The sequence below is a fragment of the Crocodylus siamensis genome, chromosome 15 (assembly GCF_052110815.1).
Source record: "Crocodylus siamensis isolate JL-2025a chromosome 15, ASM5211081v1, whole genome shotgun sequence".
NCBI classification, from domain to species: domain Eukaryota; kingdom Metazoa; phylum Chordata; order Crocodylia; family Crocodylidae; genus Crocodylus; species Crocodylus siamensis.
Window position 1 is genome coordinate 30,741,719 of NC_143409.1, and position 27,728 is coordinate 30,769,446.

The 27,728-nt window shown below is 44.4% G+C and overlaps 2 protein-coding genes and 1 long non-coding RNA gene across 8 annotated transcripts; 1 reads left to right on the plus strand and 2 right to left on the minus strand.

Moving 5' to 3' along the window:
- Positions 1-1,144: 1,144 nt before the first annotated feature.
- Positions 1,145-15,545, minus strand: PSMA4 (proteasome 20S subunit alpha 4). The gene is made up of 9 exons (XM_090028133.1): positions 15,475-15,545; positions 15,042-15,067; positions 13,718-13,760; positions 12,033-12,195; positions 6,415-6,492; positions 4,575-4,663; positions 3,010-3,140; positions 2,645-2,768; positions 1,145-2,146 (listed from the first exon to the last, which is right to left on the minus strand). Exons 2-9 carry the CDS (start codon positions 15,042-15,044, stop codon positions 1,992-1,994), a joined length of 786 nt encoding a protein of 261 aa, XP_089884259.1. The 5' UTR covers positions 15,045-15,067; positions 15,475-15,545; the 3' UTR covers positions 1,145-1,991.
- Positions 15,546-15,681: 136 nt separating this feature from the next.
- Positions 15,682-27,676, plus strand: LOC149852308 (uncharacterized). Its single transcript, XR_016439233.1, has 2 exons — positions 15,682-15,819; positions 26,973-27,676. It is a non-coding gene; the product is annotated as an uncharacterized LOC149852308 (long non-coding RNA).
- On the minus strand, positions 16,373-27,283 carry HYKK (hydroxylysine kinase). 6 transcript variants are annotated; one of them, XM_090028129.1, is made up of 6 exons: positions 27,154-27,283; positions 25,842-25,888; positions 25,102-25,453; positions 23,665-23,807; positions 17,722-17,905; positions 16,373-16,945 (listed from the first exon to the last, which is right to left on the minus strand). In XM_090028129.1, the coding sequence occupies exons 3-6, from the start codon at positions 25,445-25,447 to the stop codon at positions 16,482-16,484; spliced, it is 1,137 nt and encodes a 378-aa protein (XP_089884255.1). In that variant the 5' UTR covers positions 25,448-25,453; positions 25,842-25,888; positions 27,154-27,283; the 3' UTR covers positions 16,373-16,481. The 6 variants fall into 6 exon arrangements, with proteins under 6 accessions (XP_089884255.1, XP_089884258.1, XP_089884256.1 ...); XM_090028132.1 differs by having other exon boundaries at positions 27,144-27,273; XM_090028130.1 differs by having other exon boundaries at positions 25,842-25,929; positions 27,144-27,180.
- Positions 27,677-27,728: the final 52 nt, after the last annotated feature.

Below are 27,728 nucleotides of genomic sequence, written 5' to 3' on the forward strand. Positions count from 1 at the left end.
GCTAAGAGAAAGTCTGTGCCTGGAATTCACAGCAGCTGTTGTCAGCATAGATGGATTTCCATGACTGGGTTTGTGACTGGTCATTGGTGTAGAGGTTGTACAAGATCGGAGCAAGTACATATCCCTGTGCCTGCAATCTAAGCCTACCCTGAGCATCAAATTTATCCTCTCTCAGCAACTAAGCTTATATTGATGGTCAGCAGTAGGTCATTAAATAATCCCAAGGTTCTAAATTAATTGGATGCAAATATAAAATATTTTTAAAGACCACTGTGGAATACATATTCTACTACTAAGTGTTTACACAAATTTAGCTTGGCATTTAAGCATCGACTAATCAGATTCTTTCTAAAAAGAAAACTGAGTTTCTATATATATAATAATTTATATGCAGCAAATGTCTTGTACTATGAAATCCATGAGATTTTTTTCAAATCACTTTTATTTTCAAAGATTCTGAAAGAACCTGCTATAACAACATTTTTATTTGAAGAAACAAGATGAAAAAAATTGTTTTGGTTGAGACTACACTAATTTTGGCCACATCTGAAGAGGTTTTTTGTTTGTTTTTTAAATCAGTCAAAGCTCTCTTGGATGGATAATACAAAATCAAGTGCCAAATGACTACGTTTCTTTCAGCCAATCATATTTAAATCCCATAAACATGAGATTTCCATTGGAAAAAGGCAAGATATGCAGTGTTAATCTAGAGGAGAAATGATGACTTAAAATCCAGCTGAAGACAAAAAGATGCAGTCAGTTCAGTACTACTTATGAGTTGATGTTGTTTATCATACGTAAAATGTTCTTCAAAAAATTGAGATATTTTAATAGGAGAGCTGAGAAAAGAGACTGTGTTACACACATGATATTTTCTGTTGACCCTAGATAAACTCTTCCGCGAAGTAGTAGTTGTGGTTCCTCGTTTTTTGTAAGGTTTCCAAATATTTCTTCTGTTTCTTTATTTGACATCTCAAACATGGAAATTTGAGCTTCAGTTTATACAGACATTAAGTTATTCTTATTCAAATATTTTATTTCTTTTAATAGTCAAATGTCTGGCTTGTCAGTACTCTATTAGTATTAAAAAGAGTGGTGTGATGTTATTCAAGGTCCAGCGTTTAGAATGTCGAAAACAAATGGATACGGTTAATGAGAAAGTGATTTAATCTTTTTCTGCACCAGTGTCAAGCTAGCTGTCAAGAAAACAAGGCTAAGCAACATTTTTGCTCTCTGAAATTCAACAACCTGGGTGTGAAAGTACTCAATTTAAGAATTCTTCTTAGCATACCTTGAAAAGACAATTTAACATTTTTCCCCCCTTACAAGTCGCTTGACAGAAGTAAGTTTCTGACTTGTGAGATCTTTACCTATTTTTAGCCAGTATTTCTTTCAAAGCACATACCTTTTGTGGGAGATTATAGTAAAAGTATTTGCTACAAACCAAATTAGAAATAGTCCTACTGCTTGCAAGAATACTAGTCAAGTAGACATAACTTCTCATTACAGAATGTAGTATGCCAAACATCACAAATAACCTATACATGCACTTAATTTTGTAGAAGCACAAGGACCTTCCTAAAATGTGCTCCAAGCTTTTCATAAGTCATTGTAACAGTCTTCAATTTAAATTCTATTCTTTACCACATAGCCATAAGTTATTATTTTGAGTTGCATGTTCCAAACTAATTCCCTCAAGAATCACTGTACTTGGATGCTACAGATGAAGTAAGAATATTCATTAAACTTTTAAAATTTTATTGTAATAAAAATAAGAGGCATAAGAAATAAAAAGAAGTTGCAGAACTGAAATAATTCAATGTAAGAAATGGCAAATCATGGAAATGGTGATTTGTATGACAGTAAGCATCTGCAAAACAAAAACAGGAGAAAGCCCAACTCCTCCACTGCATCAGTTTTACACTGGAAATATAAATGATCTGTTACTGAAACAGGTCCCAGGTGATCTACAAAATGACCAATTATATATTCTATTTATCTTTTTCTTTTTGCTCCTTTTCCTTCTTTTCACGTTCAGCTTTTGCTTCTTCCTCCTCATGCTGTTTTATCAACTGTTCCACCTCTTTTTGCTTTAGAACCCTTATAACTGTCTTTCCATTCTCTCTTGTCAATGTTGCAATTTCAACTGAAACAGAGAGAAAGCATATGGTTGACACCTGCATTTTTATAACCACACTGGATAGTTTTTAAAGTTACCATTACTAACTAGTTAGAACTGTCAAAAGGAGTCAGAGGGAGCTAAGCAAAAAGCTCTGACAGAGCCAAGGGTACTGAATTCAGCTCCTTTGAACATCTCTGCCTATGGCCAGAATCCTATCAACTTCAGTGAGCACATGTCTAGGGAAGGTCAGTAAGACTGCTGTCATATGACAAAATACTCTAATGCTTGTCTGTAAGCTTAAAACTCATTGCTGCATCCTCAAAATCTTCCACTGTCCATTGAAATCATGAAGCAATTTAATAGCTAATTTCCTAAGAATCCACCCCCCTTATCTGCGATTCAAGACAATTGTTTTTTCACACAACCAATTTGCTAGTCTTTTCACAGAAAGCATTTAGGATTTCTCCGCAAAAGAAATTATTTCAAGCTGAACTAGAGATATGGAAAAGCAATACTGTTTACCTTTCTCTGCAGAGAGTTTACTAACATCCATGGTTTTGTTTAGGACCTTAATGGCTAAAGCAAGTGCAGACTTCAAAGTCATTTCCCCTTCTTTGTAGTCTTGCTTTAACATTGACACTGCTGCCTGTAAAACAATGTATATAAACAACTACTGTTGAAAAGTTTTTTTCCTGTAAGATGTCAGAAAATATTAATGTCAGTATTACTACATGAAATGTTTTACAGCAATTATTTTTGCTTTGTAGTAGCAACATCTGTGCAAGTGGCACAGCCCATCAAATCTATTAACTATTAAATACATAAACCGGTCAAGTCATTCATTTACATTTATGTCTTCATTAATAAAATAAAGCAAAATAACTTACTGCACTGTTATTCCCGATACATGTGGCTTTCCACCCTCCGTAATTTCCACTAGGATCACTCTGATAAAGCTGAAATCCATAATGCTTATCCCAGCCAATGTATAGCAATGAAACACCAAAAGGACGTTTTCCTGTTAAAAACAAGGGTATTAACACACTAAATTTAGTAACAAGAATTGTCTTGGGTGACACTTAAAAATATCAAAGAAAACTGTTAAATCCTCTTATGTGAGCTAGGATTTCATACAGCTATCTATGCACTTCTGCTACATTAGATAAGCTCTACTACAAATCCTTCCTTTGTTTCTTCCAAGATGTAAGGAAGAAGAATAAGCTGGAGACTTACTTCAATTTAACCCAACTAGAAATTCAATTCCATGACCAGAAATCAGCTCAGTATTTTAAAAATCAAGCCTTCAGCAAACATCCTGAAATTTCTATCTTAAAAGTTCCAGAAAATATGTATTTTGATGGGCCATATATCTTCACTACAAATATACTGCATGCTAGGACAATTATTGGATTAGGGATTCTGGCATTTAAAACAGTAATTACTAGTCTAGGTGAAAACACCACAATTCTTGCATTAGGAAACACACTCTGGGACCCATGGTAAATTAACAATGCCACTGCTCCCCAGCTGCTAAATTTAAGGACCTGTACAAAGTTGCAGTGGCATAACTGATGTGGGTGCTGGGGCAGCAGTCCTGACCACGCTTGGAAGGAACAGGGGGAAGAGGGAGGCTGAGGGAAGGCCAGGCAGTGCAAAAAATACCTATTGTTGCAACAGTGGTTGCTTGCCATTGGCAGGGTGGCAGCTGGCATTGTCTCATGCTGCAGCTGCCCAGGGTGTGGAGCTGCCCTTTTAAGCCTATCAGGAGCCCCACAGGCCAGAAGGCATAGCACCACACCTAGGGTTGGTCAGTGGCTTGATTAAACACATGAGAGCTATCTGTTTGCAGATCAACCCTGTGCATCAGCCTAGTGCAACTCATCTGGCTTATGGAGCTGGATGGGTTGATCACTACAGCCCTAAAACAAATCTTCCTCTTTTGCTATGGGTGGGGTTAACTCCCAGAAAGTTTAGGGAACCCTGTTTACAAGGTCCTACATTTCAGCCACTAATTTTTGAGCAGTGACTGAATGCCTGTATCTACATTAGAGGGTAGGGCAGGATGGCACCTTACAGACTTAATGAGTTTAGAGGCATGAAATTTTGTAGGTAACCACTTATTTCATCAGATTTCATAGTGTAGCACAGCTTCAATGCACAGCACCTAAAGAAGTAGGTTGATACTAGTCAGTCTCTAAGGTGTCACCCTTCTTTCTGCAGACGAAATGCCTAACCCACCTCTCTATATTGATACTAGCAACTTTAAGATCTGTCCTTTACTATTACTGTACTATGTCATATAGAAGTTAATTAATCCTTGCAATAGTTTTCCCAGGGATCATTTGCTGCTTTGGAAGTTTATAGGGCAACTACATGACTTAAGCATTGTAAATGATCCTATGAAAGTTATTCCCAAGACATTTAGGGGCCTCTAAAAAGTTCCAGGCATTACCTCCAAACTGTGTATAAGCTTGCTTAATGTCACACAAGGCTGTTACCAACTGCTCACAAGGAATTGGTTCTTGATATTGCAACAAATACCTATGGTTAACAAGAAAGATATAGTTAATAATGTTTTTGATTAAGAGATAAATTCTCTATTCTTAAAAATAAAATGTTCTGTTGAGACAAATGAAAGCTACCCAAGTAAAAGAAGGGTTATTACAAGGGGATGGACAATTAATTACCTAAGGAGAAATGAGGTGTCTTAAAATATTACAAAAATAATAGTTCAAACTAAGCATGCTTCTACATTTAGAATTTTTACCACAAATTCTTACTTACATTCTTCTCACCATGTTAAAGTATGCTTTACTAAAATGAATGCAATTAATTTAATTATTGAATAATAAACCTGATCCTTACGTATCATCAATGCATACACAGCAGAAGTTAGGGGTACATGTACAAATATGGCTTAACAGCTCTTATAATAAAGGGCTTAGTCTGTCTGTAATGCCATCTGCGCATGTGCCACCAAAAGGATAGACAACGAGACTGGCTGCACAGGCCAAACTTTGCAGCAGCGGCAAACATGCTCTGGCCACCTGAGGAGCAGGGCTTCTCCCTACCTCCCTGCCTGAGAATGAGGGGGAAAGGTCACGGTGGCAGTGCCCCCACTGCCCTTCCCCCAAACCCCCTGAAACAGTTGGCAGGGAAGGAGGGAGGGGAATGGGAAGGGGGCCCTGACAACCACAAGCAAGGAGGGGGAGGCGGTGGGGAAAGAAGGCTGCACGGGGCCCAGGTGGGGGTCATGGTGACAGCTGTTGGGTCCAGACAGCAGGGAAGGAAGGAAGGGAGGGCGGGAGGGAAGTGGGGACAGGGGTCATGGTGGCAGTGCCCCACCGCCCAGCACTGACAACAGCTGGCAGGGAGGGAGGAAGGCAGGGGAGCAGGGAGGAGAGAGGATGGGAAGTGGGGGGAAGCCCTGTTGCTCCAGGGAGGAGACAGAGCCAGGTAGGGAGCTGCCATGCCAAAGGCTGGAGGAGAAGGTGGCTGCAGCAGGACTGTTTATATGGCCAACCTGAAGGGTGAGCGGGGTGGGGGGGGATGTAAACATTCCCTGAAACACTCCGTCATTCATGATAGGCAATTGGCTAGTTTTATATATAATGACTTTATACTTCACAAAGGAATCGTAAAATGGAAAAAAAAGTATTTTTTAAAACAAGCCACAACTATATGAGAAGACTTTCTATGACAGTATTTTCCTTATTCATTGAGACATATGTTCTTTAGGTATTTATCTAATCTCCCACCATTGTAAGATGTAAAGATATTTGGGTAACAAGGTACATTTGTGAAGGTGGTTAACACTGGAACAGGCTACCCAAAGAGGATATGCCATCTCCATCCTTGTATATTTTTAAGCATCTGTCTAACCTGCTCTTGACTGGGATGGTTTAGTTAAGGACAACTGCAGCTTGAGCAGCAGGGTTGGACTAGATGACCTTATGAAGTCCCTTCCAACTCTACTATTCTAAGATTCTAAAAGGCACAAACAGTTTTCCGCTTCCTTAGTTTGATTTGTCAAATCTTCCAAAACTGAAAAAAAATACTTATGGAGTAGGTAAGCATATCCTAAAATATGTTTTATTATGAGGTAATTAATAACTACAAAACACAAAAATGAGAACTGTATACAGAACTTTAATCAAGGGCAGAAGTTAAAGAACGTATTTTTTATGTTAGTAAATACACACAGTAAAAAAGGATAGCTCTTCCCTTGTTAAGTAATTTATACTGAAGTCTGAATTACTCTGAAGTTTTTAAGTAAAACTACAAAGACATACCTTTGTGCAATCAGTCTCAGTTCATTCGTTAAAACATTTGCATCTGAAGTTATTCCTGCAACACTGCAAGCCATATCCCTGAAATACAAATATACGAGTATATTGGGTTCTTATTTTTGCCAAAGCAAGTTATAACTTCATGCAGTACTTCAAAGAGAAGCAACATATTTGCATATTTTTTATCAAAACCACAGTTGGAAAGATTTTAAAAGTTCACAAGCTCTAGCCACAGGACTTTCTCTGATGCATGTATGTTACAAGTACTGTATAGGCAGAACGGTAACATTGAGATGACAGAATTTATACACCGTATGGGTTTATACAAACGTAGATTAATGCAAGATTATTAAATTCTAAATATCAATAAGAGAGCTCTAAAGGAGCTATTAGATATGCACACTACTACTTTGCATGCCATAATTAGTGTTTTGCTAGAGCCTTTTAATCAACTCAAACAATGGGATGCCCAATAAAAGATCTAAAAACTGTATATGAATGGAAATTTCTTACTGATACGCAGGTGCTTGTTCAACTAACAAATTATCTGACTGTCACTGGAATAACATTTTGAGAGAAATAACTATTTCAGATGAGAGTACTGCATTTATTTTTAGCAGAATGTGCCACGTGTCCTTGATAGTTCGAAAAGGTTTTAGCTTAGTTAATTTACTCATGCTGAATTTGAGATGTCTACAAGACATCAACTACTCAGAGCAGAAGAGACAAGAAAAATAAGCCAGCTAGTGCATTTAAGGGGGAAATGGGGAGTATTAGTATGAGGAGATGCAACTAATTTCTAGGGCTGTGCGAAACAGCTGTGTTTCACTTCAGATTCAGCCATTTCGGAGGATGGCGATTCATTTTGGCGTTTCAGATCAAAACAGATTCAGCAAAAATGAAACGGGACAGTGAACAGGCTGCAAGCTTTGCACAACCCTACCCAGCTGGGTGGGGCTGTGGGCAGCTTGTCCAGGGGAGGGCCACTGCCCTTTGTGCAGGCAGGGAGACCCCCATGCAGATTTCTGATCCCCGTCATGCTGGGCCACAGGGCAAGGAAGTGGCATAGAGCGGCAAGCAACCCTGCTTGTCTCTGCCGCATGACTCCACTCCGCAAGGAACAGAGATCTGCACCGGGGGTCTCCTCGCCACCGCTGCCTGGCCCATGCTGCCCCAGTGACGTGGGGCTGTGTGGGGCAGGCAGCAGCGGCAAGCAGACCCCAGCACAGATCTCTGCTCCCTGTGGAGCCAGGTTGCGCAGCAGGGATTGCCCAGCCCCTGGTTCAATGCCCCCAGCTCTTCCCAGGGGCTCTAGGCCCCTGGATCTGTCTGCCAGGTTGCAGCAGCACCATAGTCTTTCTGGTGCTCAGCGCAGTTCGCGCTAAGAAGCTGCCACTGGCCCCAGCCTGCAGTGGCAGCCTGATTAATCCCCCTGCACAGATCAGGGGCCTGTGCCCCCTGGGAAGAGCTGGGGGAATGATCAGAGAGCTGGGGGATAGAACCGGGAGCTAGATGTCAATATCAGAGCAGGCCCCCCCACCCGTCCCCCACCCCATCCCCAATTTCCCCTCCCTCTTAGTTTTTGTTTCCCTGCAAGCCTGGCTCTGAAACTCCCTGAAACATTTTTAAAATGTTCTGGAGCCTTCTGAATTCATTTTGGAGCTGTTTCAGAGCCTTCCATTTTGATTCGGATTCCATGTTTCAGGCGCCGAAACAGCTCTGAAACGAAACGGCTGCCAAAATTTCACACAGCCCTACTAATTATGCCTTTGACCACAGGAAACTACCCACTGGATGTGGCCCCATAACAAGCCCTTGGCTGCCCCAAAGATCAAAGGAAGAGGAAGAAGGGAGGATAAAGAGTCCCTTTTATTCCACGTGCACCAAAGCAACTGAGATAAACTCAAATTATCAAGCCCCACACTGAGGGCAAGAAATAGATTCTGATAACTACTAGCAACAGATATAGCTCCTAGAGCAAGGCTGGCAATTATTTTGACTGGAGGAAAACTTAAGTTTTGATGAGCTGTCAAAGGCCACAAGGATACACCCCTTGTCAAACTCCTAGGCCCCAACCCTTAATGAGTGCCCCACCCATTGTCACCATTTTGAGACCAGCAGTCCTGTCCCTAATCCCAGAGCTTTTGCCACAAGACATCCCTCCCCATGAAGTACTCTTTCTGGAAGAAGGGAGTGTAGCAGGGACTGGCCGAGCCCTGTACTCACCAGGGTGACAACTGGCAGCATGCTCCGCATGCAGTGAACTCCCGATCAGTCCTGCGGAAAAGTGGTGAGCCCATGGGCCGACAGTGCACTCCACTACACCACTGTTCCCTCCACAGGCCAACCCCCCAGGCCAGGGTGAAAGTCAGAACCCAGGCTCCAGCCCGAGAACAGGGCAGGCGGCCAGCTAAGACAGCGTTACCTAGGGCCCAGAAGCTGCAGGGGCAGGGGCTGATGAGCCCCTCTGGGGCTCCCAACATCTGGTGGCAATGGCAGCAGGACACATGGAGGCAGGCAGGGATCTGGGTTGGCCCAGACCAATCCAGAACTCCCTACATAAGACAGTACCAGGCCTGGAAGAGGAGGAACACCAGCGCAGGCGTTGGCCCACATCACGTCCCTCCACCAGAGCCAAGGACCTGGGATCAAGGACCAGTGCAACACAGGCTCTCCCTACAGAACTCTGATTGCCACTCAACTGCTGGAAGGGAGGCATCTTTAGCAGCTCTACAGGGGTTTGTAATGCCTATGGCCCTAGATTACCTGAAGGACCTAACCCAGGACAGACCAGCCCACTTAGATTGGGCTCATAGCAAGGACAAATCCTCAAGAGCCCCAGCTGCCTGAAGGAAGGTGGCCAAGATACATAGCTGGGCCAAGGCAAGGCCTGAAGCAGGCACAAATATGCTTAATTAAGTTATATTTATTCATTTTCTAATGCAGGCCAGGTGCCACTGACTGTAGAACTTGATCAAGACCTCCAAACTCAGCCAATGTATGCTGACACTGGGCTGCTTGGTCACACCAAGTTGTGGTGGGCAAGATATGAAAATAGGGGAACAAGACACCCGTTGAGCGTGCAACACGTGGGCTCCACTCCAGTGTAGCTGCTCAGACTGGGTCCCTCTACAGGGTTGCCATCTTGGAACTGGAAGTCCTGCCCTGTCACATGATCCATGATATAAGACCCATCCACCTGCCACCAAACCTTGCCCCAATTACCACCATGTTGGTTCCAGAATCCCCTATCCTTTTCACATGGTCCTGGCAGAAGATCCACCCCTTGACTGGGAAACACTGCTGCTCCACAAGGCCCACCCTCATGGTGAATGGCCTGTCCCTGGGGGACCAGAAGTTCTGCCAAGCATAGCCTATCAGATAGTGAGGGGTTGTGACCCCTCTAGCAACCTGCCCCATCACCCTCATCTAATCAGTGGGGCTTTCAGGGGCATCAAAACTCCCTGAGATGGCACCAAATCAATTAAATTAAGGGCCATACACAAAAATTTTCAGAAGAAATCATTTTAACAAAGTACAGGTAAAAAACAAGTCATACACTAAAAATCAAATATCTACCATAACATATTTCAATTTTATTTAAAAAAATCTTTTTGTCCTGATTTATGTGCTTTTGTAGTAATATACAAAGGCAATTGCATAATAGCTGAAAATGAAGCCTTATTCTTGTATAATGTGTGGGGAGAGTAGAGAGGTATATGTGGGGCAGAGTGTGGCGTGTGCTTGGGGGGGTGAATGTTTGTGTGTGGTGGGGCATGGGTATGGTGGAGTGTGGGGTGTGTGGTTGGGATGCAAGTGTGTGGGGGTATGGTAGGGTGTGGCTGGGTTCCTGAAGGGGCCACCTTGCACCCACTCGGCTGCCTGCGGGTATCAGTGATCATGCCAGGCAGGTGGAGTGGGTGGAAGATGGCCAGGAACTGGAGCCCTATGCACTTGGGCACGAGCCACCCAGCCTTCTCCCCGTTTGTTCTCTAACTTGGCTGAGCCCAACCCACCTGCAGGTGGGGGACGGGGCCAGGGGAAAAGAAAAAACAAATTAGCACTAGCACACTGCAAAAGGGCAGGAAAGCAGCTGCAGCTGCAGCCTGGCTGCTTCCTAGGAGAGGGGAGGGGGACAGCTGAGCCTGGCACTGACCACTCCCCTGGCCTCTATCCCAGTAGTCTCCAAATTTTTTTGATTGCGCATCCCTATCAGTAAAAAATTTTTGAGCATGCACCCCCAATATATGTATATTTATATAAATATAAATAGAAGTTCTAATACTTTCTTCCCACACCCCAATGGATTGTCTTGCGCACCCCACTTTGCAGACCACTGCTCTATCCCATGCCTGCCCGGCTGAGCTGCAACTCCCATCCCACCTGCTTCTATTGTGCTGCCACGCACCAGGCTCTCCCCCTCCCCTGCCTATACCCTTTGCATCTAACTGTGCAAACAGCTGCGCAGATGGCTGGAGGGCAGCAAGCTGCAGGCAGAGTCATCTCTTCCCTCCTCCCCCCAAGTCCCAGCAACACCACCACTTAACCTCCCTACATACTGCCTGGAGCTGCAGCAGGGACAGGAGGAGGACCTGCTGGAGGCAGGGAAGTTCTCCAGGGCTGCAGCAGCAGCAGTTCCACCCAGAAGCTACGTACACTAGACAGGGCTGGGGTTGGGGCCAGGGCCCTCCAGCAGGCAAGGGTAGAAGCACAGCATGCTACCCCAGGCAGGAGTGCTTGGGGCTCAACTTCATGCCAAACACGGCAGACACAGCTGGGGACCAGGCCAAATGCAATTAAAATTGGTCGGTGCCCACCCACGGGTCAGATCCAATCAGCTGGCAATATATTGCCCACCCCTGTCCTAGGGTATTAGTAAAAGTTGACAAGTGGACACACAATTTCTACTATAGTTATGTCAAAGAAAGCCAAGGCACATTATGTTTGTATCAATGGGGAAAACACTTAAAACACATACAGGATTCAGTCTACATAAGAGGCAAAAAAACTATTTTTTGTTTTGTTCAGATGCAATGTTATTGCAGAAATGTGTAAAATGTTTGAGTATTTAAAACAGAACAGGAATGAAATAATGGAAACAGAAGGCAATATATGTAACAGTACCCATCAATGAAAGGTGAAAGCAGCAAAAGAGTAAAATGCATTTGAAAAGTAATCTGGTAATTTGAGAAGCAAAAGAATCAGAGGGCACTACTCTGTACACTAATTTTCTGTTCAAGTGATTTTGCCGGAGCATTTACTTTGTCCATGCTATTTAGTAAGGTCCACAGTTTCTGGCTTTAAGGTTGACACAGTCAGTAGCACTTTGTATGTGGAAATACCAACTCTCAGTGATAAGAAACATTTCTACATTTTATTTACCAGGTGGAATAACCATTACACTAAAGGCAAGGGCTGTTATAATACTGATCTGAAGTTTCCTTTTTAAGCAAAACTACTAAAGTTACAGCTAACAAGATAATCATACTGACTAAGAGCATAAAAGATGAACTTAAAATCTCTCTAAAATTTAGTTTCAACAATGATTGCTAAAGAGAAAGATAACCAAGTACATTATTACTGATAACAGCAGAGAAAGATTCATCACCATCTCAACTTACTCGTTAAGCTTGTATATCTTCTCTGAAAAGAAGACTTCATCAAGAAGTTTGTGGATGTTGCGCCTCTCTGCAGCAAGCAATACACCGTTATTTGCTAGAATTCCCAGGCAGGTGCCTGCATGTCCAATTGCTTCCATAGCATATTCAACCTGATATAAGCGACCTAGAACAAGACTTTCAGTTAGTAAATTCAGCCCTTATCTTTGACCAATCCTGGTAACATCAAACTGGATTACCAAGCATGCCCAACCAATGGTTACTAAAAGCTAAATGGTGATCACCCCATCCTAGGATCAAGTCCTATGGCTGCTAGTGGTAGCTGAAGGTAAGGTGGATTAGTGCCTTGTAGACTAACAAAATCAGAGAAAGCACAAGCTTTCATGAGTAGCATCTGATGAAATAAGCTGGTAAGAAGAGCTGGAGGAAGCAGAGCTTCCAAACAGAAAACAGTGACTAGAAAATAAGGGGTACAATTAAACTGTCAAGAACAGATTAACTCACAGGTCCAATGAAGATGTACATCTGAAAGTTCCAAATGGAAACAAAACTTGTCCTTACACAAACTATTTTTAATGTAACAACCTACCAAGTTTACTACCTCAGTAGAGCAAAGGAAAATGGATTTTCAAGATTGAGAAAGGAAACTCAGAAACTTCTACAACCATGGTTTTGTTCAGAAAAACAAGCAGCCTGTACATTCCACACTAAGAGAGCCACTTGGCATTTACTCAGTTCATAACTACTACCAGGCTTCAATGCCTAGCTTATTTTACATTAGGTCTCTCTCACGCTAGCAAACAAGCCTTAAAAAGCAGCAATTACTACACTATATAGCAGGGGTGCACCAATAAAGACTTTTTTGGCCAACACCATATTGGCCAATACTGATCCAATTGCTGATATGTAGCCCAGCAGCTTGGAGAGCAGCATCTGGCAGGTAAGTCTGTTGGAGGGAAGGGACATGGGGGAGGGAAGGAGCATGGCAGCTTCAGGCCCCCACAGTGAGGAAGGGAATGGGATTGGAGCAGGCATTGCCCAGCTAGGACAGGGTGGGGCGTGAGATAGAGCTACAAGGGGCTCATCCAGTGGGCTCCCCACCTTTGTGCATACCCCTGGGGGGATGACACAGGGACGTGTCCCCCAGATTTGAGCACAGGGCAAGGGCAGGGTGTCCACTGCAGGCTTGGGGCTGCCTCAACCTCTTCCTGATGGGGGTACTGAGCCAGGGATGAGCTCGGGGTGGGCAGCGCTGGGAGGGGGATTATGGGGTGGGCTACAGCCACCCTAAAATTCACCATAGCCCCCCCAAGTCCTCCAGCATGTTCAGTATCAGTCAGTGTTGACAAAACCAAATCGGTTAATATCTGGACAGACTTTGGGTCTATTCTTGTATGGAAATTCTCATGGTTTTGCTGGGAAGGTTTCAAATACTGTAAAAAACCAATCACAATCAAGCAAAGGATCTTTAATGCCTCTGTTCTTAAATCAAAAAATTGTAAGTAGTGCTCCACTTTGACCACACAGTTTTGGGTGTTATTCCTAATGTGAAAACCAGATTTAAGTAATATCTAACATATCACACAAAGTGTAAACATCCAACATGACAGCTTTTCACAAGTTTAGCTGCTTTAATTTTCACAGAAAACTGAAGGGTTCAGCGATTCATCCCCATTCACAGAAAATACCTTCTGGAGAAAATATAGTAGTTCTGGAATCATATCTTCGAGACTGTTTAAAGAAAAAAAAACAAAGCAAAAACAACTTACTTTTTCCATTCTATTGCCATAATAAGAAATTTTACACTAGTCATCTTTTCAGTCACATGCAGAAGCCATCCAGTGACTCCACTTTCTTATTTACAAGAGACAGCAGCACAGCAGGCAATTTTGTTGCCATTAGAACCTTTCATTGGCGGTCAAGGAGTAAGTATTCAATGCAGGGGTGGACAATTATTTCAGACAGAGGGCAGCTTAACAAGTTTTGGTGAGCTGTCAAGGGCCGCATGGGTAGCCCTGCCCCCGATCACCACCTTGGGACCAGAAGTCCCACCCCCTAAGCCCTGACTTTTGTCACTGGAAGTCCCTCCTATTGCTCCCCCCACCCCCATACTCCTTTGAGCGGGGGTTGCCACCTTAGAACCAGAAAAAAAACCAAGCCATACACTAAAAGCCCAGCACCTACTATAACATATTTTAATTTCATTACAAAAAAAATATTTGTCAAGATTTGTTTGCATACTGTATATAGAGGTGACTGTAAACATTAGTAGTCTTGTATATTGTGTGGGAGGGGGTTGGGGATGTGCACACACGGTAGGAGGGTTGTGAGGGCTGTGGCTGGGGGGCAATAGGGTACACTGGGGGGTTGTGTATATGAGGATGGTTGTGGGGGCAGGGTCTGAGTGTGTGGCATTTGTGCAATGTGAGGGAAGGTGGGGATGTATGCGGGACCCCCCCCTTTAAGATGCAGCAGCAGGCGGGGATGCTCATGCCGGCAGGGCACAACCTCCACTGGGCAGTCTAGTCTCTACTGCAGGTGCTCCCCACCACGCACGTGCAGCCCTGCACTCACACAGCACAGGAGGGATGAAGGTGGGAGCAAGGCACAATAGGGTATGTTTTGGAGGAGGGGAGGGGTATACACATGGGTACCTCACTCACATCCTCATAGACAGAAGGGCTGGGCAGTGCACAATTTGTGGGTGGGTGCTGTGGGCTCAATGAAAGTGCCAGGCAGCCAGATCTGGCCCACGAGCTGTACTTTACTCATCCCTAATTTAATGTATATTTACCTCAATACTCTTCCCTTACTCCTGGTTTTTCTTGTGATGTCTGAACCCAACCCTGCAATATTTCTGCACAAGTTTTTCCAGATAAACTTAAATGTGACTACTGGCAAGAGCTGAGAATCCTTCATTTCCCACTGAAGTTATTTGATTTAGCTGTTGAAGAGTTTAACCAATTAAGTGAACAAGGGACTAAACAGCCGAGCCATCAGGCATTAACTCACCATTTTGCTGGGAAGCTTATGTTAGGCTGCAAATGAAAATGAAAGTTGTCAGGTGACAACAAGACACCCAGGGCACGCCGAGGACGCTGAAGGCATTTATTTAACCGGGAAGCTTGCACTACAGCACCGGTCCCCAAACCGGGTGACATCCCGCCATAAAAGCGAGGCACCCACCCCACTCTCGGCCCCAGTCCCAGCTGCCACGATGCCGGCGACCCGCCCGCAGCAGGGCAGCAGCACGGGCCCTGGGGGCTCCCGCCAGCCCCGGGCCGCGCCGAGTGGAGCCCGGCTCCTCGAGGCGGCGGCAGTGCACAGTCATCCCCCACCACCCGCGCTGAACCCGGGGCAGCCCCACAGCCCCCGCCGAGCCCGGACAGCCGCTTCCCTCGGGGGCCTGGACCCAGCCCGCCCTACAGGCACCGCCCACACTCACCGCGGCTCTGGGGGCTGCGGGGTACAATCCCGCAGACAGCACTCCACACCGGCCTCAGCGAAAAATGGCCGCCGAGCATGCGCACTGACCCCGCGGCCGGAACCGAAGGGGCGGGGCCTGAGCCACGGGGGGCGGGTCCGGGATATGACGTTACCCCGCCCCGCCCCGCCCCGCTCGGCTGCGGGGGCCGGGCCGGAGGCAGAGTCCTGCTGCCAGCCCTCCCTCCGGCCGCGGCCGCTGCTGTCTCGGCCCGTTTCCTGCCCCGACGCGGTCCACGGCTGGGAGCGTCTGCGCACCCCAACCCGCCCGGCTCGGAAGCGCAGGGTGGACGGCTATGGACATACGGTAAGCACAGGACCCCCTCGGGCTACCACATTAGGAAACCCTCTAGGGGCTCCAGGTCCAAAATGGGGGGGGAGAAGAAATGGGAGGGAGAGGGGGGCAGTGACATGCCTGTCCCTGCCCATTCTGTTGCCCCTCACTCCCAAACCGCAGCCCCCCGCCCCTTGCTGGTACCCCTCTCTCCTGCCCCACAGCCCCTGGTGCTGCCAGTGCCCTGCACATCCAACCCACAGTCACCTGTCCCGGTCCCATCCCCCTTCCCCCTGTGCCCCTCACTCCTGACCCACAGACCCCTGGCCCTCCAGCCCTGCTGCCCAAGCAGCTCCTGTGTTGCACGCACACTGACTCTCGCACACCGCTTGCTCTCCGTCTGGTTGCTGGAGCCCACACTGGGCGCACGTGACCCCCAGCAGCCAATGGTGTTGTTCACTGCTCCCAGCCCCAAGCAGCCACCCCAGGAGAGCAGAAAACCCGGACATTTGCTCTTATTTTAAAAATCCACCTGGACGCAGCACAGGGGTCCAAAAAAGAAGACAAGTCCAGGAAAACCCGGATGTACAGCCTCTGTCACACCTACGTTTAATAACTGCAATCCAGTCCCAGCACTGCAAGTGGCAGGTTTCCTTACATCCCTGTGAGTTATCTCCTCGGTGGAAATATACAAGCTAGGCCCGGGCAGCATTGGCATAGGCATCTGCAGTCTCAAACCAGATCTTCTCAACCGCTTCTTGGCCCACCTCAAACAGTTGGACTAAGTGCTTCCATCCCACTCTGGCAGTGATCATTAAGTATTCCTGATTTTCAGGATATAACTGCAAAGTGTGAGCCGCTACTACCAGCGATTGAGAAAACCTACCGCTCACCAAGAGGAAGAGGGCACCTCTCTCCTCTGGCGTCAATGGCACGATACTTTCAAACCCTGCAAGCACATGTCCTCCAACGCTGAGAGGATCTTTGCTCTCAATCATCAAGTACATGATTGCTATGGCTACTTCGAATACATAGTAACCGTAGCTCATATCACTAAAATCCAGAATGCCAGACACTCTGTACTGTGCAGCCTCAGGGGAAGATGCAGGGTTGGAATCCACCAAGATGTTATGGTCATTAATATCCCCATGATTGATACCTGAATGCAAAAAGGAGAGAGAAAGTGTTGTGTACAAACAAGAAAAAGAAAAGTAGTAAACAAAGAGTGGAAACTTTGTCAATTCTCTTGAGAAAACTAAATTGAAACCATGTACATATGATGAGGAAATGAAGTTAACACTCCCAGATTAACTGCATGCCTATTCTGGTCTGCCTCAACAGAACCAAATCCTGACAATATTGCTATAACCTTCATGCTTTCCTGGTTCTTTATAAGAACCTTTGTTTCATTAATCATACATAAGTACATTAGATAAGTGGCATTTGGATGTTTATGATTTATTACTTAGCTTTTATAGCACCTAAAATGTGCCACCTGCTTTCCAGACACAAAGATTCATGCACAAGGTCATGAAGCCTTTCACTGGTGGATTACCATTGTCACTAATTTACATTATTTTGAGAGACGTTGCTCTTTGACAACTGCCAGTGAATGAGTTAGAAGCCTTCATCTAGTTCTACTAAACTCTTGTTATATTATGAAAATCTCCACAGTAATTAGCACCCTTGCTGGGAATCTCAGCAAACAGGCTAAAACTAAACTCCCTTTTAACTCACGGAAATAATTAATTCCTCCCAGGCCTGGTTTGGATCTTGTTCACTGAGCATCACGAGCAGCTTGTACATATTCAGGAGTACAATAAATAATTTCCTATAGTGCCCTGTATTTGGTACTTTTTACAAGCACACAAATTCTCTTAGAATCATTTCTTACATTCAGGAAGTCTTACAGCAAAACTGTTAGAAACTACTCACAGGCTCGAAAATTGCTTAGGTTGGGTAAGATTTTCTCTTTAAACTGTTGAATTACTTGGCTCACAACTTCACGATATCCGCTCTGGCCCAGGGCATGGATATACTCATCCAAAAGAGGAACATTTGCCAAGTTCCAAATGAACTTCCCTCGATGAAGACTTTTTACTGATGGATGATGGAATTTCTTCAGGAAATCATGAAACAGAAAAAAGGATATAAACAATAGTTTTGTTATCACATACAAAGGCAACAGAAAGTCTTTAATGGACTTTAACTGGCTTTAGAGCACATTTATAGAGCAGCTTTATGGCTTTGATGACCATTGCCACCAGTGTCCTTCCGCAAGATGACCTTATCATCCACCACCACCTTTGGGTGAGGCTCCTGTAAATCTTTTAGTAATGGAGATTATCCTAAATTATTCAATTAATTAAAATAGTGCCAATGATAAAATCTTACATACATGTGGCTGCTTTGAACCTCAGAAATCCCGTGGTCTCTCACAAATTCTATACTGTGTATAGAGTCAAAGCACTCCTCGTTAAACTCAAAGCATCCTTCAGAAAATGCCACCTCCTAGATTTCATTTGTTTCTGGACTATGAAACAGAGCATTTCTTCTATTGCAAAGAACTCAGAAAGACCATGAAAGGTCAGAGTGTTTTTGACACCATGGATTCCTGTCTGATACCTCTGTGTTTATCTTACGAATCATGTGCAAGTGTCACACCTAACTGTTAATACTGTGTGGCACTCTTAAAAGAATCTCAAGAATTCCAAGGTGTCATTTTCTATACCAGCCAACAATACTTTATTGGCACAAGTAGCTGAACAAATGTTGCTAAAATAAAAGACAGAGAATGTTCAGGTACATTAGGAGAGAACACACAGCTGTACTAAAGCAAATGCTACAACAAAGCTTTACTTTTCTAAAAAAAAAGTGTCATGAGATCAGGAATGCCCACCCAGCAGAGACAGGTGTCATCCAGAAGACCTGCATACAATTATATTATGTGACTCTCATTTACTTGAAAAGGAGAAACAGCGAAGTCAGCCATACTCTGGTAGATCTAGGGAGTCTAAGTATTTCAGATTTATTGGTAATCCATAATCTACTAAATTATTTTCTTAATCCAAAAAGTAATATTTTTTTTTAAAGCTGCACAAAGGCAGAGGGGCAGAAAAGCATCTATTTGCATTTATGCCCTTCTTATATTGGAATTATCTCTCTGCATTGGTTAAGATGTCTTTAAGGCCAGATTCTGCCAGATGTATAAAATACCAGAGAACATGGACCCAGATTTTGCTGTAGAATGAAATATCAGTTTAAAACTGCAGCTCTTGGTTTTAATAAAAGCCACTAGATACGCATGAAAATCATAGATACAAAGACCAGGATACTGCCTCAAAACTACAATGTGATTACAGCACCTCCAATGCAATAAAAAGACTACTTGTAGAACAATGCCACCTGCTGACAAAATACTACAATCTTCACATACTGCCACACAGTATCACAAGGTCAGCATATGCATTAGAAGGCTACTGTTAATGTGAACTAATCATTAGATTAAAGTACCAGACCTTCCCAGGAGCCTGCCTGTCACTGTTTATCATTTTGTGACAACATATTCCTATTTTAGAAATGTTTTTCCTCTCCTTTGTTCCCAGGTGAGACATATGCAGACTAACAGGGAAAAGAATAAAGCCAACTGTTCACAGAATGGCATCAGTTACATAAAGAAAATAAACTGGGAAAAAAGAGAATGTGTACCATTATCTCTGCTTTACAGATGGGGAGCTGGAGCCATAAGCATATATTTAACTTTTTCAAAGTCACGCAGGATGTCTGAACCCAACCATCTCAAGTCCCTACCTAATGTACCGTTCTTCCTACCTGACAGTACTATTCAATCCATTGCCTTTGTTCAATCACATAGGTATGACTCTCTCCAAAGACCTTACCCAAAACAATTTCCTGTGTGTGGGTACCTGCTACTTTTCATTTTAATAATAAGTGAAAATAATCTTCAAGCTGCAATTGTACCAGCCAGCCGCTGCTAAACTGCTGAACGGTGGCTGTGAGCTGCCAAGTTTGGATTCAGATCCAAATTCCCATAAATACCACAGTTATTCAGAGTAGAAATTTTGATTTGGTCCCATCTAAAGAAAAACCCAGCACAACTGCCAGGGAGGCACTGGGTTTGAAACAAAAATGTAAGATTTCTGGCCCTTAATCCTGTAATAAGCTTTGTTGACCAGCATACAAATTACTACATACACAATATGAAAAGGTTTTTTTAAAAACAGCAGGAATCATTTTTGTTCTTATTGCTGGTCACGGTTGTAGTTTACAGGTCTTCAAAGGAGGTCAGGGGAATTCAGATGAGATCACTAGCTGAACAGTTCATTGCTGAAGAAAGACAAGCTCCATCATGCTGCTGCATGGCCAGATTTGTATTGTGACCCACCTCCCCAGGCCCACAACCAAAGGGAGTCTGTTGACAACCATTTTTTGTCATTAGGTGATTATTATTATTATTTAGATTTATGCCCTGCCCAATCCAGAAAGGCTCAGAGCAGCTTACAATAACAGACAGACAACTCACAAGATAACACAAGCAAACATCTCAGTCAGCACCCTAGAATGGTACAACTCCTCTGCACCCCACTTACTCCTCTGCTTCCTCCACCTATTACCCTGCTGGAGAGCAATCCTCCAGCCTAGCCAAACTGTGCTTTGCAACCCTTGTTCACACTGAGGTATGTCAAACCCCCACTTCCCCCACCATCATTCCTCTACTTCACATCAAAGGCTGATCCCTCCTCCATCCCTCAAAGAACCCCACAAACCTACACTCCCTCCCCTGCATTAATAAGATATAGGCACGCTCTCTCTGAGCTGATCTTGAATCATTTCATCTACCATGTTGCACAAAAAACTGGATTTAACATCCAGCTCCCAAATGAAAATGAATTTAAATTGCTGAAAAGGGAAAAAGTAAGAATGTTCTCATGAGTTGGTTATAACTGAATTTGCCTGAAGAAAGAAGTGAACAAACAATCTTTATTTTCAGTGAAGGAGAGGACATGAAAGGAATGGAGAAGAGAGCATAACTGGACAGGCATTTTTCATGTGGTGTAACAGAATGGTAATTCCACAAGCAGCTGTGTCATACATTAGTGTATACATAAATTGGGGCTGTCAAACCCAGTCTCTACCAGTCTGGAGAAAACAGAGCTCAAAATAGCTTAGCTACTGGAACCATGCTTAAAAGCAGACTCCAATCTTGCTCCGTTCAGCATTTAAGAAGTTCAAAGAAAAAAATATTCTTCACCCTGACTAAAAATAGTGGATTATAGCTAAAGCATTTACCTTATGTTCACTAACTTTGTTGGCTGTTTGATGACAAGGAACAGGCAAATGCAGGGCTAGGAGAGGGAAAGGAAACTCTGGGAGGCACCACCCAGAACTTGCAGCTCATGCGGAAAGTGGCAACGGTAAATTTAAGCCAAGTTTGTGCTTTCATTTTCTTGGACTGCTTCCAGGACATAATTTAGGCATTTTTTATGGAAACAGGATTGCAAGGGACCTCCTGAACCACTGAGTCCTTTCTTTTGATTCACAATAATTTTTTCAATGATTATCTATGAGATTATCCACTCCAACCCTGTCCCCATACAATAGCCAGGATTATTAAATAAATGCCTCAAGTAGAGGAGACAAGGATACTGTCAATGCCTTACCAATACAATGACAGGGAATGTGTTAAGTTAATGTATGCTCAGATGATCCTAGGAAGACGACCAGGCCCTGTACTGCAAAAATGGCAAAAAAAAGTGAAGGCCAAAAGCTGGTATTTTCCAAGGGGTGCCTTGAGTCTAAAAAGCTTGAGAACAGTTACGTTAATATACCCACTACTCTATGCTTCAGGGAGTATGGCTGAAGGCAAAAAACAATTAGTTTCTTGCATCAAGTGGATTTCAAATGAATAAGGAGGGAAGCTGTTTTGGAACCAGATACATCTTTCTCCATCTGTATCCTGGTCTGACAGTTCTGGCATAAAATGATTCCCCACAAAACCATAAGACACTTAGCACAGATCTTTCCTATGCCAATAGGAGGATATTCTAATCTAACCTTTTTGTCACAGGGACATTCTTATTGGTCATTGTCCATGGCATAGTGACCAATAGGAAGTCCAATGTGTCCATCAATTTGCAGTGTTGTTACAACATAACAATTTATTTTTTTACCATTGAAAAGAAAAAGGAAAGCTCTGGCTAGAACACAGCTACGTGCTATAACATGTACAATATCACTGTCACACGTCAGGGCTATTTCATATTTGCAGATCTTCATTATGTACTCGGGTTCACTTAAAAGCTATAGGACTTATGCAGTGCTTATAGTTATAGAATCAGAGAGGTCGGGTCGGAAGGGACCCTGTAGATCTTCAAGTCTGACCCCCTGCCTGGGCAGAAGAAACTGGGCTCAAATGACTCCAGCCAAGTAGGCATCAAGCCTCCTCTTAAAGACCCCCAGGGTAGGAGCCAGCACCACTTCCCTTGGAAGTTGGGTCCAGATCCTAGCCACCCTAACTGTGAAGTAGTTCTTACAGATGTCTAATCTAAACCTACTCTCCCAACAACTTATGGCCGTTATTCCTTGTTATGCCGGGGCGCTAGGGGAAACAAGGTTTCTCCCAAACCCTTCTGGTCCCCGCTAGTGAGTTTATAGACCGTCACCAGGTCCCCCCTCAGCCTTCTCTTGTGAAGGCTGAACAGGTTCAGGTCCTGCAGTCTCTCACTGTAGAGTCTGCCCTGCTGTCCCCGGATCATTCAGGTGGCCCTCCTCTGGACCTTCTCAATGGTGTCCACATCCCTCCTGAAGTGCGGCACACAGAACTGGACGCAGTACTCCAGCTGTGGCCTGACCAGTATCGCATAGAGGGGGAGGATCACCTCCTTGGCCCTGCTTGAGATACATCTGTGGATGCACAACAAGGTCCGGTTAGCCCTGCCAACCATGACCTGGCATTGTTGGCTCATGTTCATCTTGGAGTCAATAATAACTCCAAGATCCCTTTCTGCCTCCATGCTCTCAAGAAGGGAGTTTCCCATCTTATAAGTGTGCTGCTGGTTACTACTGCCCAAGTGCAGCACTCTGCACTTGTCAGTATTGAAACGCATCCTGTTTTTGTTAGCCCACCCCTGTAACCTATCCAGGTCTGGCTGCAGTCTTTCCCTCCCTTCTAGCGTGCTCACCTCACCCCAAAGTTTGGTATCATCAGTGAATTTAAACAGGGTGCTTTTCACCCCGTTGTCCAAATTGCTGATAAAGAAATTGAACAGCGCGGGCCCAAGGACCGAGCCCTGGGGGACTCCGCTGCCCACTTCTCCCCAGGTTGACGATGACCTGTCTACCACCACTCTCTGAGTGTGACCCTTCAGCCAATCTGCAATTCATCTGATTGTGCAGGCATCAATGCCACGGTCACCCAATTTTTTAATGAGGATGGGGTGGGAAACAGTGTCAAAGGCCTTGCTGAACTCCAGAAAGACTATATCCACGGCGACACCTGCATCCAATGCTTTTGTGAACTGCATGTGCCCCCCGATGGCTGATACCAGCGCTGTCGGCAGGGCCGGTGCCCCCTCGACAGGGCCACTGTCAGCGCCAGCACCTTCTGTGGGTGCCCCCCAGATTCAGGAGACACTAGTCACTCACGCCCAACTTTGTGGTTAAGCAAGAGCTTGCTCTTGCCTTATAAATGGACCTGTTTCAACCTATGTCCCCAACCACAGACAGAGCTGGACAAATAATAATAACATTTGTCACATACTATAGTGAGACACTGACTCAGCTATTTTTATCAGTTAAATAAAACACTAGGTGGGAATGAATCAGTGCCATTTGCCTGCTGAGGACAAAAGGGCTCACCTCTGAAAGAACTCTGTCCAGTCTAGCTGCTAGCTTTCCAATCTCATACAAAATCTGAGGATTGGTAGGGCACTTTGCCAGAGGTGTGCCAGGGAGGTAGGTCAGCAATCTCACCATATACTTTTTTGTCAGGGACCCAGTACCTAATAAGCAAAAGAGATGCATTGTAAATGCATTCCACCAAAGATTATGGGGTACAAGAGTGAGAAAGGCTTCACAGATTGTGGAAGAAATCAGATGCAGCTGTTAAAACTGGCAAATCACAGTAGAGGGTCACATTAGGAAACTGCCTAGGTCAGCACACATGGTTTGTAAATGAAACTCCTTGATCATACATTTGTGATTGACATTACACACAAAGAGGTTCATTCATTCAACAACTAAGTGATTCCTTCCAGAGAGTCAATGGGCCCAAAGAAAACTCGGGTTTAAATCATGATTTTCCGTAGCAAAGTGATAGATCCTAATTGCCCTATGCAAACCATAGCATGGGGACCAGATTCAAATGCAATATTTCCCACCTCCCAACTCATAGGCAACTGGTAGGGGGTGCATGTGCACCTCTGATGGCTGATACTGATGCTGTCAGCAGGGCTGGTGCCGCCCCTGACAGAGCCACCATCAGCACCAGCACCAGCACCTTCTGTGGGTGCCCCCCAGATTCAGGAGACACCAGTCACTCATGCCCGACTTTATGGTTAAGCAAGAGCTTGCTCTTGCCTTATAAATGGACCTGTTTCAACCTACATACCCAATCACAGACAGAGCTGGACAAATAATATGCAATATTACTGATTTGATTAATATTGCTGCTTTTTATGATTTACCTATGAAAAGAGCAACATTTTATTTAATTCCTGGTTTATTTGGTAAACATTTTTTATTAATTCCTGCTCTCGTCAGCTGATTTGGGTACAGCTTATTTGATATTTGAGTTGTGCTTGAACACAGAGGTCACATGGCAGGATTCTTCTCCTGGAGTTGATGAAGATAGTTCTCGGGCCCAGATTTCTAGTACTGCACACTACCAGTTATGAATTCCCAATTCCTATGCAGCAAATTCCTTCTCTGCAATATTTAAGTTGCTGTTTCACTTATCAGAGTAGTTACAGAAAGTAAATGCATAACATGATCAAAATAATTAAATGGAAATTAGAGCTGACGTGCACAAGTTCTAAGGAATTTATTCTTCATTACTGAACCAGGCCACAATCCAGCTACAGTATGTCACACATTTCATGCCTCCCCATAAAAGTCTTGCAATACTGCATAAGAGTTGCCTATGCTGTTGCAAATGCATTTGTGCTGAACCAATTCGTCATGGACTACTACTGTTTTTGCACTAAGTAACTCAGTGGCAGCTTGTTGTGGCATAAGCATGATGAAACAGTGGAAAGTAGGATGGCGGTATATGTAAAAGTTCTTGCTGTCTCTCACCTATTGATTCTAGAGACATGATGTTACCATCTTTAGTCAGATGGGGCACAGCTGAAGGAAACCCTTCAGCATTCAGAAACATCATGATCCGCGTCTGCACTTCAATGAGTTCAGGATTCTGGCTGTCTTCAGAGTTGATTATTTTGAGGACATAATCATCGGCACAATCTGCTGTTCCTTCCTTCCTTGTAACACGCACATGAAAATTCTGATCATCATAGCTGGGGAGTGCTCTGATCTCAGACACTTTTAATCCAAATACCCTTTCAGTCAATTCAATGGCCTCCTTTTCATGGAGTGCTGGTTTAGTGAGTGTCTGAAGTTGCTTGTTGTCTCCAGAAGACATTGTGTGCTCAGATGAGAAAGAAGAGTGAAAGATCTCATTGGTATTCTGTCTCTCAATACTGTACAAGTAGCAGTTAGTATGACAAAACATCTAAATATAGCAAAAAGACTTTTCATAGAAGACTTCAGACACTTACTAGCTGGAAAAGAAGCTGTCTAGGATGAGTGAAATTTAAACCATTTGGGATTTCTTGTTCTCCCTTTCTTCCCCAGTTCCTTGTTTCTAAGCCCACTATCTCCTTTGTTGCTTTCCCCCAGTAAATTTAGGATTTTACTAAGAAATAAAACGTACGAGAACTAAGCAACTTATTGGAAGTTAGCTAATAAAGTTCATAAGCATAATATATAAAATAGTACCATGCAACAAAAAGATACCAGGCACACTAGTAACTTACCAATAATTTTCTACAGAAGAGAAGGATTAAGAGCTGACACGATGCTCCTATGTCAAATCCAAAGATAAAATAAGTCTGCAGCAGATATCTGTTATTACAAATAATTATGGGCTTTCTGCCAGCTGTTGCAGTTCAACAGTCCAATGATTATTTAATATTTGAAAATTCCAAGTTCCCCCAAAGCCCCCCCACCCCTTTCTAACTCTTGTCATCATTATCCTTTTTGTTGTTGAAAGTCCATGCTTCTCTGCATGAACTGCAAGCCATGATAATAAACCTTGGACTCTTGCTTGAAGCAGCACTAACCTTTGTACCGTCCATCTGGATCAAAGGAAGAATAGAAAAGTGCATGTCTGTCTAAAGGGACCATCTCACAATCACAAAATGATGCTCCCAGGGCTCAGTCACCATCTATTAGAAGCCCAGCCTTGATATATAATGGCTTGATTTGGTGCCAAGTATTGTTTTAACAGCCACAGTTTTGGACTCCCCAAAGCAACGTACCTAGGCTCTAGACTCCCTTATACTTACTTGTCCCTGCTATTGCCTAAACTTTTGCTGACTACATCTTTTAAACTGCTTGATTCTTTCAGTTTTTCTGCAGAAAATCCTTTACCATTGGCTGGAAGGCAGGCAGTTTTCACAGCAGCTAAGAGAAAGTTACTAACACTCGGCTAAGAACACGCACTGTGTTAGGACACTGCTTTCATAAGCGTTACTAGGAAGTAAAACATTAATTTAAAAAAATGTAGCTGCAGAGGCCACCCTATGTCCTGGAGTAGAAGTAGGACTGCTTCTTACATGAGGTTTTCCAACTCAGCTGCACTGGAGTTTTTCTATATCAAGGCAATTTGCCCTTGTATGCCTGCACTGGTGTAACTACACCAGTAGAAACCAGGGGTCTGCTCTAAGTACAGTGCCAAGCAGCTTTTCTCCAGGCTGCCATTGTGTTAGAAAACAAAATCCATTGGGGGGGGAGGACTAGAAATGCAGTGGGAATTAGATCACCCAAAAAACAACTTTTTTCTTTTTGGTAACAGAGACAAGAGTCTCTAAAACGTTATGTGCTGTTTTCCTTTCGGCTTTTTCTTTCACGGTTCGTTAAATGTGATCCTGGACAAAACTGCACAGATGAAGAGCAGAGAGACAAGCCAATTACAAGGGGGGTGGGTTTTTTAAGCATCTCGGCTGATTTTCCCGTGGCCTGCAGCACGGGCAGGCTCTGCCGCTGGGACCGACACTCGATCCCGACTAAGCAGGCACGAAAGCACGTCTGAAACCCGCACGCGCCGCCGCCGCCACCTTCACAAACCACTTCGGAGCCAGGCTGCGCCGCCGAGGCGCCCGGGGGCCGAATCCGCTCCGCGGCCGAGGGCCCCGTCACGCCCGCCCGCGGCAGCGCCGGAACCAGACGAGCTCCCGCCTCGCGCGAGACGCCGCCGTGGGCGTGGGGCCCCGCCTGGGGGCGGCACCTGCCGGGCGCAGCCTCGAGCCGCGGGAGGCGTTTAAACCCGCGGTTTCAACCTGGGCGCCCGGCCCTGCGGTGCACGACACCCGCACTTACAACCGGGGGGCCGTAAAGAGGGAGAAAGGTTAAAAACTACTGGCTTAGCGAGAAAGAGGGCGCTTGTGCTTCAGGCCCTACAGGGAGCCTGGGCACGAGTCCGCCCAGCGTTTCGCGGCTTGTCTGGGCCAGGACAAAGCGCTTCAGTCTTTCTTCGCTTCCAAGCTTCCCCCACCCCTCGCTGCCCGTGAACCAGGATGACAGCACGGTACCCGAGAGAGAAATGATAAGGCATTTATTAAAATCAATATTAAATGTTGAATCTGATTTATACAGTTGTCCAGTGGGTTTTTAAGATGTAATAGTAATGCGCATTTGCCTTC